At 31.9% G+C, this 18,795-nt stretch overlaps 1 protein-coding gene across 1 annotated transcript in view; it reads right to left on the bottom strand.

Annotated features, from left to right (window-relative positions):
- The window catches only part of LOC126875523 (uncharacterized), a 422,308-nt gene that overhangs the window by 196,504 nt on the left and 207,009 nt on the right, over positions 1-18,795 (bottom strand). Inside the window, exon 5 of the mRNA XM_050638500.1 lies at positions 895-981. Coding sequence (XP_050494457.1) covers positions 895-981 — 87 coding nt within the window. The remainder of the gene's footprint in view (positions 1-894; positions 982-18,795) is intronic.

Genomic DNA, 18,795 nt, shown 5'->3' with positions numbered 1-18,795 from the left:
TAAAATCGGCCAGTTTCGACTTTTTCTCTGTTTTCTACTTTTCTGTTTTATGCTTCATCTTTTTTTTTTTTTTTTTTTGTTTTTTCACTGCTTTTGCTTTTTAATGTCTGGTGAAATGCAATCTTGTTCGTAGTTTATAAATAAGTATAATATTAAATAACGAAAGGGATTGTTAAACCGTTCCGCCGGAATTGTTCTCGAGAAGATGCTCTACTTGTCGCATAATTTTCTTCGAGGGAATCAACGTGTATTGACATAAGACGACAAAACGTAAAGAAAAAGATGTTCGTTCCTTTCTATCAGGGAAATGCCACACTAACGAGAATCGTTTAATCGTTCGATAGCTATATCGTGTCTATCGTGTCTATGCTATAATTGCTAGCTTGGCTCGATTATACTAATGAGAAGAAAAATTTAGAAGAAGATGAAATTTCTAAACCGAAAATTCTCTAACCAAAACTGAAGTCTCTTTCGATAATTAGAGTAATTATAGTGTAGCCATAAAATTATTGAGATATAAAAAACGATATGAAAAATAATCCTATTATGGGTGGAGCAATATTTAAAGAACAGCTTATGAATTGCTATCGTATTTTATATACTACACGATTTGATTTATATTTCCGAATTTTGAGATGATGTTACCAAGACTATAGTTAATAGTTGGGACGTATTTAATAATCTTATTTGCACAAGAAAGTAATATTAATGCGTAGCATTTACATCTTCCCATGAATGAAACGAGAATGACGAATGCAAATGTGCACGGTAAATAAGGAAAAGAAGTTGATGTTGTCTTATGACCGTGCAAAAAGCATGATTCACCGCCAGGACAGCATTCCAAAGTAATATCGGTTATCAATTAAAGGGGAAAAAAATATGATCGATTCTTACTTTTCTCGGTTTCGTTTCGTTGGTGGATCAAGGAACTCTTCGGTTCACCGTTCTGATTGGCGTAGCTTTGGTCAGATTTTGTATCATCTGAAAAGTAAACACGACAAATTTTATAATTCAATTATATGTTCTTCTTGTATGTCTGCCAAACGAATCTGCGAAATACCAAATAAATTCACGATAGTTTTTATGTTCCTTTAGTTTCTATTTTATTCTATTTATTTCTATTTCATTTTATGTTTTCTTATTTCAGACATTTTGATTTAAAATATAAATAGCGAAAACGATTGACATATATAAATAATTTATTAATTGGGATAACTAATACAATAAAAAATCGAGAAAAGTAATTGTTGCTAGATAGAAAGAAATGATAAAACAAGTAATCAAATTCTAATAATGTCGATGTTTATATTATTATATTAATTCAGATTATTTCTAAATCAGATCTTTCCTCGCAAACAGAATTAAAAATCAATAAAACCACTTTTCTATCGCTAGCAACTAATTTTAATTAAGCAATCCACAAATCATTATACAGCAATAACTTTCAGAGTACACTAAAAACAGTAAGGTTAAAATAGAAATGAAATACAAGTAAATATATCGATGCATTAAACAAATCAAAGTATTGACAATCCGAATGATAAGTGAACTCATCGTTTCCAATTAACAGGTGGAACGATCGACTTTCGAAACGTTACTCAAAGATATACGAAATTACAAGGTAGGAAACATCTGTAAAATTATTAAAATAGCTTCGATGCTGCTGTCCACGGACCTGATGCTTACAAAATCCATGAACAATCGAGCTAAATTTGCGCGTTTCCACGCCACCGACAGTCGCTTATGAATTCCGAATTAAACGTCAACGGGCCACAAATCAGCGGCATGGCCGGTAGGATCCATGAATCGCAGGAATAGACTGAGCGCGAGCAGATCCGCCACCCGTAAAACACGCTCGTGTCCCCACCCACGCGTGCGATTCTCTGTTCGCGCGGGTATCGCCAACATGTATTGTTTATATAATACATGCTTACGAATATCAGGGTTTCTCAAACTGTTCTCCTGCGTTCATTATCCGTTTACACGTTCGATCAGCAAATTTCAGGCTACCTCTTTCTTTATTTAGTAAATGAAAATAAACTTTCATTTTACGGAAGCGCGATGTTTTCAAGTTGTTTGAATATTTTTGCGAGAAGTTTGTTTGAAAAGGTATTGAAAAATATGTGACTATTTGTTTGGAGTAGATCTTGTGAACCGCTTCGATCGAATGACTTATTCCGGTTAAACAGAATTTTGATAAATAACGTGTTTTAAACTGGGGATTTCAAGTCGATTCAGAAGTTGATATTTAAGTATTATATTATATGTGTGTGTGTGTAATTTATGGCCTCAGTGCTTTAGACACATTGTATATGCATTTACATTTCCTATCTATGATACTATCTATATTTCTGTATAATGTATAATAACTATATTTCTTCTTTTCCAAATTTAGATGTTTGTAGCTTCATTTAAAAAATTCTCCATTATAGAATACATAAATACATACTGTTCTATTTACTTGATCCCGTTATCAATTTTCGTTTTATAAGGAAATAATAGATGCACAACATTTGTTCTTTTATATTACTTTATTGAATCATGTATGATCTATTCTATAGTAATAGAACAAAATGTCTGTACTGGATCTATTATTTCCTTATAAAGTGAAAGAAGCTTTTGGGACAACCTAATACATATAATTGAAAATGTTAATAATGTTCAAACGGATGCATCTGTGTTTGGTAAACTATAAAAATTTAACTTCGTCGAAGAAAAAGAAAAATCTGTTTCATGAAACAATAAAAACATAATGATTTTATGTGATTTAAAGTTGTCCAAGTTTTTAACGAAAAACTTGTACAAAATTATGAAAAGATCCTCATTTTGACAAACCACTTCAGTATTAGTATTTCTTTGTATATGAAACGATATTATTCTTATTTTCTGCTACATTACTATATAATATTATTTGCAGTTACTACTGAATTTTTTAAATTTTAAAAGTAAAAATAACAACTAGTCTATACAATAACAAATCAAATTAGTTCCAGTTTTCACACGGGCCTAAATACATTAAATTCAAATTATATTTAATTTCTGGCGTAGTTACCAACTTTATAATTTTTCGTAAAGCTTAACGCATTTCCACGTTCGACTGTTTATGAGATATTTGCATAATGCTCCATTTTCTTGCTTTCTACGATATTAGTTTTGCGTATTGAAAAATAAAATTGTACGTTACGCTCAGATAAATTTTAATTACTGATGTATATTGTAAAATTAATCCATCGCCAAAAGTATGCATTCTACTGTAAAGTGGGAAATACACCCGTTAAGGAAAAACATATCGCCGGAAAAGTTACTTTATTCGCAAAATAAATACTGTAACGTTGCATCGATATATGTCGTATATGGAAATACTGGAAAGCAAGTGCGACATCAAAATTCTGTTAGATAAAGTAGTGCAAGTACTTCTTGTTTACAAAGTTTATGAAAAGTTATAAACCTGTCTTGGATGTTTGATACGATGTTATCCGATATATTGCAATTTAGTATTAAAATATTTAAAATTTGAAATGAATCATATGTAAACCAAGTTAACGTCTTTACTAGTTACGAAAATTGAAAAATTACTATTTATATGACATAAACAAAAGAATCTCAGAAAATCTATTTATAAGGAAGAAAATATTTTGTGCTACTTAATAATCAAATATCGTTAAGGAGAAAAAATGCATTAGCCGAAAAATTATTGTTCATACACTACGAAGAAAAAAATCGTTATTTTCACGATTATCTGTGGAGAGTAAAAAAATTTGGATAGATAATAATTAAATACTATTATTTTTTTCTGTGCATAATCCATTTCTAGGCACAGAAAAAGAATTAGATTAATATTGAATTTTTAATAAAAATACACCAGTAACATTAACTCCTCCCATTAAAAAAAACATAGAAGAAATATGTTTTTATTTATATATAAAACAATTATTTTCTGAACGTAAATCATTAAAAATTGAATACTTCAGTAGATATGAATGACAGTATACTCTCACTTCCAATTATTCCTGATTATATTATTATTTCTTGCGCCAATCACAGACATTACCAATCATTTTTTGCTTTAAGAACGTACATAAAAAGTACTTTCAAAAATATAAAAAATGAATTTAAAAAATTCCAATAATATTTAATAGGTGGTAAATTAAAGCAATACGCTGAATAAAAGTAATAGCTCAATGGTACTCCATGCATTGCAAGATTAATCGGCGTTTCCACTTTTTCCTAATCGTATAAAAATCAACATCTGAATCCTCTTGCATATCAATTTAGTAACTAACAATGTATTGATAAGTTGACGAGTTACAAATCAAAAGTTAGAAATTTCTATCTTGAAATTTTACAATTTTATGTAAAATAAGATTACTAGCTGACTTGTAATGTGTAAAAGTTACTCAACGCCTTCGCTTGTCTCATTATCAAACCTGATGCTGCTATACAAGAAAATTTATTAGATTGCAATTTTTTACAAAGTTTTAAATATATGAGCAAGCCAATATAGTTATATGGATGATTCATTTATTTAAAATATAGAACAAAATGTAGCTATTACTCGTACAAATATTGTACTCTACTCTAGTTGCTCTATTACATGTACACTTGTGTCATGTATGTATTTCTTGTCGTACAAACATCGTACCTACTCTAAACTGGTTATGTGATTTTTATTTATCAAGTATGAAATTTCAAGCATTTCATAAAAAAAAAAAAAAAACAGATAATTTTTGAGTTTTAATAACTCGTAACTCGTAGAAAAGATTGAGAAACGCTGTTGTAGATCAGTCGACACTGATCCGTATACAGAATTTCAAGTTACGCTTGCGCAGCCAGCCCCTTGAATGACGTTTTTACGTCAAACATATACGCATACGTATACATGTTGCATTAAGTACACCGCGCCTCATCTGTGAAACGTGCACTTACACATCAAATAATCTTTGTAGAGCTTCTGACACACGCGAACACACGAACTGCGTGTATATACGCCGCTCTGCCCCTCGTATGAGATTCATGAATAGTGCCACTTCCGAGTTGAACTTCCTTCCGAGTAAACAATGCCGGCAGAACGACTACGATTCTGAGCACACCCATCCATTTTCCACACTTTTCATTACATCACGCATCACACACGACGAATTCAATCCGGAATAATTTGAATGGAAATCGAATGGCCGTTCGATTTTTAGTACATTGCTCTCTTTAGTAACTAGTCGTGTTATTCGATCGCGCTATGGGTAGATAACTGGCCTGGGAGAGGACAATAAAGAAATGGAGGCAGCTTGTCACAAATTGAAAAAATTATACTATCAGGTTTGTTAGTAGTCACGTTAGTAATCATGTTTCAGATCTAAACAATCAAATCAATGTTTCTCTTTTTTTCAGGAAGACGGACAAAGAGTCTAACATTTCTCATTTATGTCCAAAAAATTTAAACTTTTTTTTTGTAAAAGATTCATCATGTTACATGGTTACTGTCGATGATTTCTATAATTTTATTGCAGCAGAATTGTATTCAGCTAAATCATTGAGTTGTACATCTCACGATTAAGATAGTTTTTAGGTCAAACTATTTCCAAATTAAATTATTACAGTGAAGAATACATTTACTTGAGGACCATTAGTTGTAATGTTCTTCCAGAACAAAATGTAATATACAAGTTTAATATTAGTAAATGTACGATAATTAAAATAATGTACTAAAATAATTTTTGAAGGACAAATAGCTGACTAAAGTAAACTTAAATATCTCGGGTACCGATGTCAAGTGATAATTTATGAATTATAATTCGCTTTGCATGACACTGTAAAGATGAAAGATACGAAATAGTAAAGATTGATTTTATCACTTTCTGTATTTATCAGATTTTCTTGCTAGTACACTTGTAAAAGTCTAGAACAAATGTATCATTGATAATATATTTACATAACATTTATCAAGGAAGACTTACAAATACCAAAATACCTCTCTCTCCCTACATTTTTTAAATCCTTCTCCTTCCTCTCAAAAAATTTAACGTAACGCAGAGAAATTTCTCTCTCCCTCTCTCTCTCTTTCTCTCTTATGTTGTTGCATACAAGGTGTCTCACCTTAACTCATCCATGTAATTATTTCTCGAATTCTTTGTTTATTTATTTCATTATTGATTTGAAATAGAAATTACTTTGTTTCAAGGCAGCGGGAGGATTGCTATTGTAAACACAAATTTTATCTAAGTGAAGGTGCCTCGGAAATCTCAAGGTGACCTCCGTTTTATTAAATGAAACTGTATGTTTTCGTTCAGCCAAGTGTGTAGCCCATTTCAAGATGAATTCATTGGCGTATAATATAACGCTCTTTGAAGGCCACTAGAGATCAGTTATTACCGTTCAAAACTTATCTTCATTAAACGTTTCTGAAATAGTCGGTTATCTTCTGTATTCGAAAGTACGACATCGGCCATCAATATAGTGATTTATTCTGTCCGTAAATAATAGATCCACCCTCTCGAAACTTGCATATTTAATTTGTCGACAGGCATCCCTAATGCAATTCTTCATAGATCGCCAGGAGATTTGGGTTCTTCTCTTCTTTTTCTCTTCTATAAAATCCCACTTTCTCTTTTATAAAGTCCCACGAGAAAAACAAGAAAAAGTCTAATTAAAACTAAAAATGTTAAGACTGAAGGGACTCGGTGGGAAGAGAATTCTATTTCCTCTCTTTATGCAGCGAAAATATGGAAAACTATTTCGAATATAAGATACAAGGAACAATTTAAAAAACGTTTAACGAATATAAATTTTAAACATCTATGAATGACCGATTGACGTTTAGAAACCAACATATCATACAGGATATCTCCGAAATGATAGTACATGCAAAAATAAACCGAAAAGTAAGAAGAACATTTTTTTCGTTTAAGGCTTCATTTTCGAGAAAAATAAGTTTGAAAACCCATCGGGCATCCGTGTATTAACAGGAAGTTTCGAATTATGAAACTTCTGTTCCCGCTTGTATTTGTATTTGTATTATTGAACATGAATAATGTTACGATTTGCTTCCTGATTAATAAAATGATTCAATCATTAGGACTATAAAATTGAATCAGTTACTCGATATCAAGAGTTTGTTTATGTTATTTCATTTATAACATGCGTCATAATAAGTTCTGTAATAACACTAACAATTCACGCTACAATTCAAGAATTTGATTTATGTAATTGAAACTGAGATTTGTATAACTCGTAACGTAACGAATAAAGGAGAAAATTATCTAAAATACTATATAATAGCAATACTAAATTACACTTTAAAGTTTGTTGGATTGAAAAGAGTTATTAGAATAGCGAGAGAAATAGAACTGATGTCCTTATTGAGTTTGAAGAAAATACATTCCATACGACAACTGTTAACGTTCAGATAAAAAAGATATAACCTTTCCTGGAACAAAGAAAGAAAATAGCAGCAAAGATAAATAATTGTCAATATGAATATCTAATTAAAATACTAAATAATTCTGTCAAGTATTTAGTCAATTTGCATTTCTTATTTACAACTACTTAAATTACTATAGAATTGTTAACTTATAAGAGATAACGAAAAGAAAGAAGTATTTAAAAGTAACTGAACAATTTTGAAATTTGAATCAGTTCGACATTTCCTTATCGTTGTTTCCAATAAGTCAAGAATTTTACGATAATTTAAGCAGTAAATGATATCGAAATAAATAGTTTAAAAAACAAATTTATATGAAAAAAAGGAAAAATTTTAATTACTATATGTTATCATAAAGATGAACATATTAACATTATAGTAAAATGTAATTAATTTCGCAAATACCACTGAAAAACTATTAATTTTCTTCAAACACGCACACAATTTTACAACGATTATTAAATAAATATGACATACATCCCATATTTACTCTTTTTTTATTACTTATAAAATATCTTTGTATATTTTTGTATATTCAAAAGTCGTTTTATATCGATTAAAGCGACGTAGGAAAATTTTCAAAGAAACTTGCTACAGTGGAGGAAAATGAAATTTCGTGCAAGACAAGAAAGGCAGTAATTTTGATGCTTCTTCGTTCGAACATTATGTGATTTCCCTCGTCTTTGTTGCTCAAAGACGAATAACTCCTTAATTAGGTTTTACTTTTCAAGATTTCAAAAGGTTGTACTGCTCCTTTTAAGCTGCATATAATGCAACGACTCCCCGGGACTCAGACAGGACAGTTCTCACGAACAATATTGATTTACGTAGCGTGATATCTCTATTGTGTTATTGAACGATATCATTTTAACAGATTTTTAAAGAATATTCGATCAAATAATATAAGATTTACGTAAAAATATCGCAGTAGTATGTACCTTTTAAATATTTTAACATTATTATTTTCTAACTTTTTCTTTTTCTCACACTTTTCGTAAATTTTACTGTAAATAAATACTATAAATAAACCGCGGATATTTATACAAATTTATATTTTAACGAATACAACGATATAAATGGAACTTACGTACAGAATTGTTTCACTGCTTAAATTTATTAACTCTTTAAATTACGAGTACTACACTTTGAATTGAACAGACACTTGAATTTTATAATATGTTGTTGCATACTGTGCGAATTCTGTGTAATATTGTACCTTTGGATTTCCCATAAATGCATAAATATCTACATCGAATTATGATAAAAATGGTTCAAATGTTCCATTACAATTAGAATTCTATGATGATAATATTGCTATATGACGTAATCAATTTAATATTCTATCGAAAAATATATATGAATTCTAAAAATGTTCATGTCTCATGTGATTTAAATTAGACGATTTCGATATAAAAATCGCCAAATTATTATGCTATTACGTTAGTTTTATAAAATGCAGTTAAAAATACCTTATACTACAAACGAATTCTTCTCTTTCGTATTATAACTAAGAAATTGGTAATTATTGGGAATATATAAGAGCGCCCTCACCGATTTCAATGATTCTTCAAATATGTTGCCAAGATGCCTATCCTAAATAACTTTGCTTTATACATTTCGCCGCCACCCGCATTTACTTTTCAAGTTATAAACTAATTTAAGTTTAAGATTATGTGCACTATTTCATTTCGCTCTGTAAACGATTTTTCAATGATAGTAGATATACTTGTTACATTTTTGACCAATTGAACAGTAGAATAAAATGCAACATTCCATATATCAATCGATTCATCAAAAATTATCTCACACCAATGGCAGGCTAATCACGCCGGGTGGCTAATGGCTGCCGAAACTACAACCCCTTGCTTATTTTTATTTATGTTGAAGTGGTTACCACTTCTAAGAAAACTCTACATCTGGTCTTTTTTAGTTTTCTCAAGCACTGAAGCCATCGACAGCGCGTAGACAAAAGACTGCGACGAAGTCAGGCCATAAACAGTAGACAGGCGACGTTGGCTTCGGGGTTTTTCAGTTATTAGGTAACACAGCTAGCGTGCGGATCTGGACCAGCTCAAATTGTATTTTACTTATTACACTTCTATTTAAATATATTTTTCTACCTTACAATTTATCCACGTGTTTTCTCTGTTTACACACCGAATAACCTCAACAATTTATACAATTTTTAAAATTTTTATCCAAAATCAAGTGTAATCGTACCTTATCTACATTTCATTGAAGTTTTTTGCGAATATCTTGAAAAATATGCCAAGTGGCGTGGCAATTACACGAATGAGAAAAAAGGTTGTTTAGAATATTAACCTTGAAAGATTATTTCAAAGTCACTGAAAAATCAGTCAATTCACCCCTACTCTGAATAATCGCCAAATTTCAATAGAACCAAAGATAATACTAAAGTTTGATTTTAGATATACATACTAAACAATCTCCTGTTCGTTAGAATTTTATTGAAATTATACATCGTCATCAAAAAAGCAAAGCGATTTATTTTTTCTTCGATGGAATATCACACTATTTTTTATATTATCGAAAGCTTTAAACATAAATATTGATCCAAGTTACGCAGAGTGTCTCATATTAATCGATCCATGCAAATATCTTGTAAACTTGGGAGCGGACATCTGTTGGTCGTAAATCTTATCGATGTGAACCTGCCTCCGCGATTACAACGTGACCTTTGGCTTCTTTTTTTTATACGTCGTTCGATACGTTTGTTAATTCTTTATAAAAAGGTGCGGAGATAGGTACTTGTAAATAGGTAATTGTAATAAAATACCTTGTTAAATGCTTATTTCCATATCAATTTCATCGAATTAAGTGTATGAACGACAAAGAGAACATAAACATAAAAGCATTGCATTATCTTCTTATTTTGTCTTTCAGAGTCTTACAAGATTAAAGTTAAAATATCTTGCAAAGTAATCATTCTTTGACCAAATACTTTTTTGTAGAGAATTAAAAATGCATCGAATGATGCATGACTCACGGGCCGACGCTCCAAACTAAATTTACAGAATAAAATTACCCTCTACAAGACCGTAATAAAACCTGTCTGGGCCTACGGAATCCAACTATGGGGAACAGCAAGTAACTCCAACATCGAAATACTCCAACGCTTTCAATCGAAAACGCTAAGATCCCTAATTGACGCACCTTGGTATGTAACCAATGAAACAATACACCGCGACCTCAAGATACCCACCGTCAAAGAGGAAATAGCAAAATATAGCAACAGATACAGCAAAAGAATCAACAAACACCGAAACCCCCTAATCACTGGACTACTCGATACGACGGACCAGATTCGCAGGCTGAAGAGGCACTACCCGCTAGACCTAAACGTTAGATTCATTTAATTATCCAAATCAAGCATATGCACTTACTTATAATACTTATAGATTATAAATTATATCTATCTATAATAAGTATTAACTTATTGTAAATAAACAGCCATGTCACTGCGCCACGCCAGAAAAATTACTGAAAATTCTCAACGCGAGAATTGATTGTAATTTCAACAAATAAATAAAAAAAAAAAAAAAAAAAAATGATGCATGAAAAAAATGCATAGTTCCATTTACGAAAACCTAAAGTCACCTTGAAGTCCCAGAGAGACAAGATTTGTGACTGTCGTAAAATCATCCTCGAAACAAAATAAATTTTATTTGAAACACTTTTTCGAATAATGTGCCTGCAGTGTAGGGAATATTACGTGGATTCGTTAGTATGAGCCAGCTCGTAGAAATCTAAATTATTATTCTCGTTATTATTATCATTCTTCGGCATTTGTTATTCTTCCTCTGATAAAATATTGCGTTTAGTTTTATACTATTGAAGCTTCCAAATATAATTGCTCGTTTAACTTATATAAAGTTCAAACTTTCCATTCTGTTTGCTTAACTTTAGCTGAAAAGTAGCTGTCAGACAGCGATAACTATTGTATAACGCTTCTTAATTATGTAATCGACTCGATGACGAGAGTCGACTAACGTGAAATTATTGAAGAGTGAAGGACAACTGCAACAATTATAAAAGTGGGAGCGCCTGTTGTTAACCACAAAGGAAACACTATTAGTTCATCATCTGAATCGCTAACAACACAAAACGTATACATACCCTGTATCTTTAAGAATTATTTTGAAACAAATTTAGGACAATATAGCACTATGCATTAGCAAAGGTATCTTTTTACAATTTATTTATTTGAGCCTATAATGAAAATTTAAACAATGCACTTTGTGGACTTATTTACCTATGTACAAAATAAGAATCTCATCAATATCGATTAAGGTTTCCACGAGTTACACAGGCTAATGGTGAAAATAATATATTTTCACAACTTCCGGCGTAATTCTAAATGTAAAAATCTAAAGATTCTTACATTTTTCGATGCCTTTATGTACGTTTATATACATATGCTGAAAGTTGTGTTGAAATCGGTTAATGCGGAAACAAGCTACAGGCATCAAGAAATGTAAGAATCTTCAAATTTTATGCCGGAAGTTATGAAAATATTCTATTTTGACCATTAATATATTATCAATCAAAGAGGAAAAGATAAAGGTCGCTTTTTACAACCTTTTTATCTGGACCTGTACTGATAACTTAAAAGCACGTTTTAAACATTTATGTTAATTATATACATATAATTAATATATAATATATAATTAATTAGTGTAATTAATATATAATTAATATATATATAAGTGACATAAATGTTTAAAACGTGCTTTTAAGTTTTCAGTGCTGGTCCAGATAAAAAGGTTGTAAAAGGCGACCTTTATCTTTTCCTCCCTGATTCCGATCAACTGCAATTTTTTTCAAAAATTTCTTTCGCGTCATCACGTCGTGAACTAATGCTTTTAACTTTTAAAAAAAGAAAGAATCTCAAGTCGTTTAGTCCATTATTTAAAAAGGCATTCTATTTTAAAGAGTGTTTGATCAGTTACGTCAGTATAGCTGTATATTTTATATTATCTTACATTCGATTGACTTATGTTAATATTGAATTTATTTTATATTTTATTTTTGCTTCGATTATTATCTTGAATAAATATAGACCAGATCATGAATCAAGTAAAGTAATTCGAGTGAAAGGTATGGGAAACAGGAATTTGAAATATGCCACGTACACAAAAATTGAATTTTGTTCAGATTGATTTTTCTGACTGTATTGAAAATCAGGTCAGCAAGACTATGGTTCCGCACGCGTCCTTTTCACGTTTATCGATATATCGAATGTCGTGGCGTACATTGCTTTTGTTTCTCTTTACTCTTATCAAATAAAACTTAAAAAAGTGATTGTGGAAAATTAAAAAAATTAAAAACTAAAATATTTTTTAAACTTCATATAGCATGTACGATGTTCATTTTTACAAATTGATATATTTTTTAGAACATATATATTTTGTTCAATTAATTGTTTACAGTTACACCAAACCATATAATTGTAGATTAAGGTATAGGGTGGATTTTATAATTTTTGAGAAAAGTTGGTTGGTTGTAAAAATTTTAGTAGATGTAATGTTAAAAATACGATCTAGCGGCTCGTCTCTTCCCATTTTAAGCTTTACATTAACTTACATAAATATTATTTCTATAAAAACTTGCCCCTCTTTCACTATACTGTATTATACTTGCTCCCTTTCTATATTCCATTATATTATTAATAAATTACCGATTTATCTGCAACTGGAAATAGTTTTATGAAACATTACTATTTATAAGGAAAAGGCACCCTTTACTCTATTTTAAAAGCTTTGTTGCAAAAACTTCAAAGTTTAAACCCATTATATTCATCCTAAATTGACATAAGTTGTACTATTAAACAACAACGATAAATGAAACTGTAATCTGTAAATTGAACAAAAGAGCAAAGCATAAAGTAGAGGAACAATGGTTGATGGTATATATCAGTAACAATTACATAAGCTATTATGTGACAAGCGACAAAAGACATCGAGCCGATTAATGACGTAACCGAAATACTGGAACGATCGTAGGAATTGCTCGTGAGGATTCGGCTTCTGAGCACCTAGAACGCAAAGAACGAAAGATGCAAGATAGGGCTGCGGAAATGCGGGCTTGGCCCCTTTGGGCCATGACGCCGCTCCCATGTAACTGGCGTTAATACATCACCGTCGAATTTATTCGACACATTCACCGCTGCGCACGAATCGTTAGTGGTCGCCTAATATATCTGGAACTTTGTAACATGTAGATTTTGGATATAAGCAAAGGAGGAAATATTACGTATATAACGTATACGTATTAATGTAGAACATTGTAATTTTTAGAAATATTAAATTGTTTCATAGATTCCACCATTTTATAATTATTTGTTTTCATTAAAAAATTTTTCACTAATTGTTATTATACCAAAATACGTACCAAGCGTAATTTTAGTCTACCGAACCGGTGCAAAGTTATTTGGTTGTAATTTCGAAAGGTCCTAATGACCGATCGAGATGAAATTTGAGAGGGACGATGAAAAAATAGGAACCTGAAATATAAAATTTTAACTCCGGATATTTATTAGTTTCCAAGATATTAATAGAAAGCTTTCGGTATTATACGCTGAATCCTGTAACAGATATTACTAACAGTAGCGACATCGGCCTCAGTATCTACAGCGTGTTTCATTTACAATCCGACCACCTCTTTTTAAGCTACGTTACGTTATAATTTCGGTGGCCGCAAAATGTTGCGTTGTGTAATAGTATATAATCATATATATATACATATATTTAATTATATATAAGTTATATAATTAAATATAATATATGTATCTATTTAATATATATTATTATTATTATATTTAATAATAATTATTATTAATAATTAGTCGGCGATTGACCTTAGCTTCCATTTTTCAAGCTGGTTTCGATTAGTAAAAATGTTAATCCTAAAACATCCTTTGGACGGCCGAAATTACAATACCTGTTTTACGCTGAGTTACTGTATCATCGTCTATTCGACACTCAACGATGGCCTGTATAGGCAGAAATAAATGTATAATACTTTTGTTAATATCTCGGAAACTAATAAATACCCCTTTTCCGCGAGTCCTCCAAATTTCGTGTCGATCGGCTAGCGAGACTTTTCGTAACTTTATCCAAAAGAATTTATTTAAAAATTTGAATAAAAATTTAAGTAACAAAATGTGTATAGATTAGTTAATACTAGATAGAAGAGTAATCTCCAAATGGAAAGAATAACAGAAAACAGGAAAAGATACGTCGACTATTGATTTTGTACGCTTTTTGGTATTTTTATGTCAAACTTTTGTTAAGAAACCCGATATCAATAGGAGACGATATAAAACAATCTAATACAAGGTATTTAGCTCTCAACTAATGTCGTTGAATCATAAACAGATTGCGCATGTTTATACATATAAAATATGCAAGGAGCATATAAAATTTACGCACGTTAAGTATCCATCAAACATATACGTGTAAACTCTCTAAGAGTTCAAATGCGAATACGCTTGTACGACTGTCTCTCGAAGCACCACTTCTTTTGTTTCACGGACAGAGCGGCTTTCTTTGTTTTACGGAGAGCCATTTTGAGAGACACGCATTTGCCAAACGTACGGACAGAGATCAACATTGGAGGTAGACAAGATCACAGAACAAAGAGTAATTATTTAAAACATCGAAGACTGACGGAGAAAGATCGGTAGCTCAGGACGTTGAAAATCGATTCTCGATTTTCAGGTAGACATTGCACAGAACTTGCTATTTATTGTTTACTGTTATTAATTGGTTGTTGTTTACTTAATTATTACTGTTATTAATTGTTGTTAATTATTAATTGTTGTTTACTTCTGTATTTCATTTAAGTATTTTTGCAATAAACTCGATTTTCAGATTTTCAGAATCGATCCCTGAATTATCCTAGAATTGAATGTACAATTTATGAATAACGTGTTCAACATAGATTTATCATATACAACATTGTTTGATCCGTTACATCTGTATTTTATCTGTTTAGCAATTTTATTTTAATTAGCAATTTATTTATAGCGAAGCGTCAAAATTGCCATTAGGATAAATCATAAGTAACTTTTCCATATTTGTAGCACCGGAATACATTTTTGTAACTGGCCCAATACTGCTGTGGTAAATATATAATTTGGCTTTATCACCTAATATGTTCGAGAATTTTACATATTTCGGACAAACCAGGATTTCTTTTTAAAACTGCGTCTATTTTCATGTGTACTTGTTCATGGCAACTACTTGCATAAATGTGTAATACAGTCCATGAATATTTATAACGAATATCTGTACTATTTTTGTTTATGATAATATATTATACATTGTCATCTATGATCGTAAAATGTGCTCATATGTGTATTAATATGCTCGCATAATGTTAGAGACTTTTAAAACTTACAGCAGTAATTTGTAATTTGTTCAGCTGTTTAAAAAAAAATTGTAACCTATCAATTTAAAAAAGTAATATAACCATAATTCGTAATTTGTTTTGTGACGAAGAATCTGTGATGTACTTTAAAATAATCTCTTCATGGAAATGACTAGACTAATTTTAATTAGAATTGAATTAAAAGTATACGATAAGATGTTTCACATATCTTCGTAAAATAATAATACAACCTATAAACTATTATAATTATTACAACACATGTTGTGGTTGAACTCGCATAATTTCCGAGATATTCGTGAAAAACTGCCTGTACGATTAGAATGTATTCTACTTATCGTTGTGCGTTTGTCGCAGAATATGCGTCGGTATTGGTTACCGGTCGCCAGTCGCTTATCTTCCGTTTACAAACGAGGGTCGGGTGAACATAAAGGACCTGTGCATAACGTGCATATGCGAGCACGCAGGGAATGTCCATTATAATTCACTTAAAAGGTAATATCATATGTTCTGTTAGTTTAATCGTTTTGGGTTAGTATTTTTAATCCGCGACGCTTGCATAAAATGACAATAATTCTATTTCGTAAAATAATATCAATTATTTTTGCAATTAATTTGTTATTATTTCACGCAAGCGTTGCTGGCTTCCGAGAGGCGGTCGGATTAAAAAATTAATTAAAAATTAATATGCATATTGTGTACGCGGTCTTTAAAGCTTGCTGACTATCGTTTATAAAAGGAAGACAGGCGACTCGTGGCCGCGAATCAGTCCTAACGCACACGCTGCCACAGACGCTCAATTATAGGTCGAATCCAATGTCGAATGCCGGCAGTTTTTCGCGAATATCTTGAAAACTAGGAGAATTGAATAGAAATAAGTTGTACAAAATGTTGAGTTTTACAACATATACAAAAATCAACAGAATCAGTGTGTATCGGTTACGGGATTCTCTTATAAGTAAACTACTTCAAGTTATACCACGACACAGACGTCGTTACATGTACTTTATGCACGATGGTACTTCATATAATGCTAATCAGACGGTTTATTGATGTTTGAATCAAATGTTTGAATTACGGTTAATCGGGTGCAAATCTGCTTCCCATTTGTCGAATCCCCATTCACTATAGTTGACACTAGCTATTCAAGAAAGTAAGGAAAAGAGGGAAAAAGAAGAAAGATATAGAATGTATAATGATAGTTCTATGACATCTACGTGCCACGATAGATGCAATCTTCCGTGCGAAATACAAGTACATTACAAATAATGTGAGTTTGAAAACTAATGAAACTTTAACGTTTTTTCTCAAGAGCACGGTTGAGTTTCGACTCAGACCTTTTATCCTCATGATGTGTAGAATAACGATGCAATAATATAAATTTGATCTCGAATTTCGAAGTTCAGATCAATTTAGTGGCAACTTCTTTCATAGATCTTCACCGACTGAGAAGTATAGAATGACGCTATGGTGACAAATCCTTTTCGAACGCCCGACATGTGTATTTTATTTATTGCATGTTTGATTTGCTATTCGATAAATTGCAGATGATTCTTCAAATTCTAAAGAATAAACTCTGTTCGTAATTTTCTCGATATATTTTTTCAGATAGCACAATCTCTGTTTCTTGTTCTATAGATTACAATATTATATCATACACGTAAAATGAATAAAAGAACTTATAATATAACTATGTGATAAATAAGATAAACCCCTTCCCACGAATAATCAATTGAAACCATACCGTTCGTTACAGCGACATCAAATGGAGTATCGAAGTTTTCATCAAAACAGACATCTTCCTCCATCCATCTGTCGTTCAGCGAACTGTCACCTCCGACGATTTCTTTAACAACATCGGTTCTCCCAAGTATCATGCAACGTTTCATCTCCTTCGACGTTTTCCTCAAACTTATGTTGTCTTGCTCGTCCTCCGTATTCATATTTCTGTTTAGAAATTCTTGTTCATCTAGCAGTCCTCTGTCATCGTGTTCGTCCTTGAAACGAACAGTTTTACTTTCATTGGTATCGAAGAGCATACCGCGAACAGCCTCGACATTTTTCTTCTTCAAAATAGGCGCTCGATCGAACAGATGGATCATGCTCCTCTCGATATTCGATCGCGTATCGTCTATCGCGCCAGAGTAGAATTTTTTAAAATTAGATTTTTTTATTCCAAGTGTTCCAGCGTTGCTATGGGGCACAGAATTGTTCATTCGCCTGTAACCCCAGCTACGTAAAACTGCAGTGGGTTGGGAAAATTCACCGGTCGGAATGGCAACGGTATTCATCCTCCTGAAATCCAACGTGTTTAGTTTGTTTTCGAAGTTCTGCCTGGTTTCGTCGGTTCTGAAGCAAGCTGGCGGCTCGATGAGAAACTTCAGCGCTTCCAGTTGTTCATAGTATTCGCGTTCGAACTCCTCCCGGTTGAGTTCGCTATTTCCCTTTCCATCTTTTTCCTTCCCGTTAGTTAATCCGGCTTCGACATTTGTCGCAAGAATCCCCGACTTTGAATCGACTTTTTTGGTCACGGGTCTCGCGAAAGTCGCGCCTTTGCCTCGTTTCGACCTACAATTAACGTCAAATCTATTTCCTTCGTCACTTTTCTTCGTCATCTGCCGTTTCCTAGATTTTCCATGACTCTCTAACCTTGTTCCCGGCCTGGAGCTCCTGTTTCGTTTCCACGAAGCGCGTAACGAACGAATCATTGCTACGAATCGTGATCCGGGACTGGCACATGCGACTTTTCTCTTGGATTTCGAACGTAGCACACGTCTCGACAGCTGTTTGTCGCTGACCAAAGGATCCGTTGTCTTGAATGACGAGATTTGCGAGGAACTTGTTTCCTCCACGCCGGTCAAGCATTGCGAACAATTAAAGAATCTCATCTTCGAAACGGGGTTGTCGATTCGTCACTATCGCGTTAGTTCATTAATTTTTTTATTTATTTTATAATAGGTTTAACGTCACAT

The sequence above is a fragment of the Bombus huntii genome, chromosome 18 (genome assembly GCF_024542735.1).
Source record: "Bombus huntii isolate Logan2020A chromosome 18, iyBomHunt1.1, whole genome shotgun sequence".
Lineage (NCBI taxonomy): Eukaryota > Metazoa > Arthropoda > Insecta > Hymenoptera > Apidae > Bombus > Bombus huntii.
The sequence above is the reverse complement of the archived record's forward strand: the minus strand, read 5'-3'. Positions and strand labels throughout refer to the sequence as shown.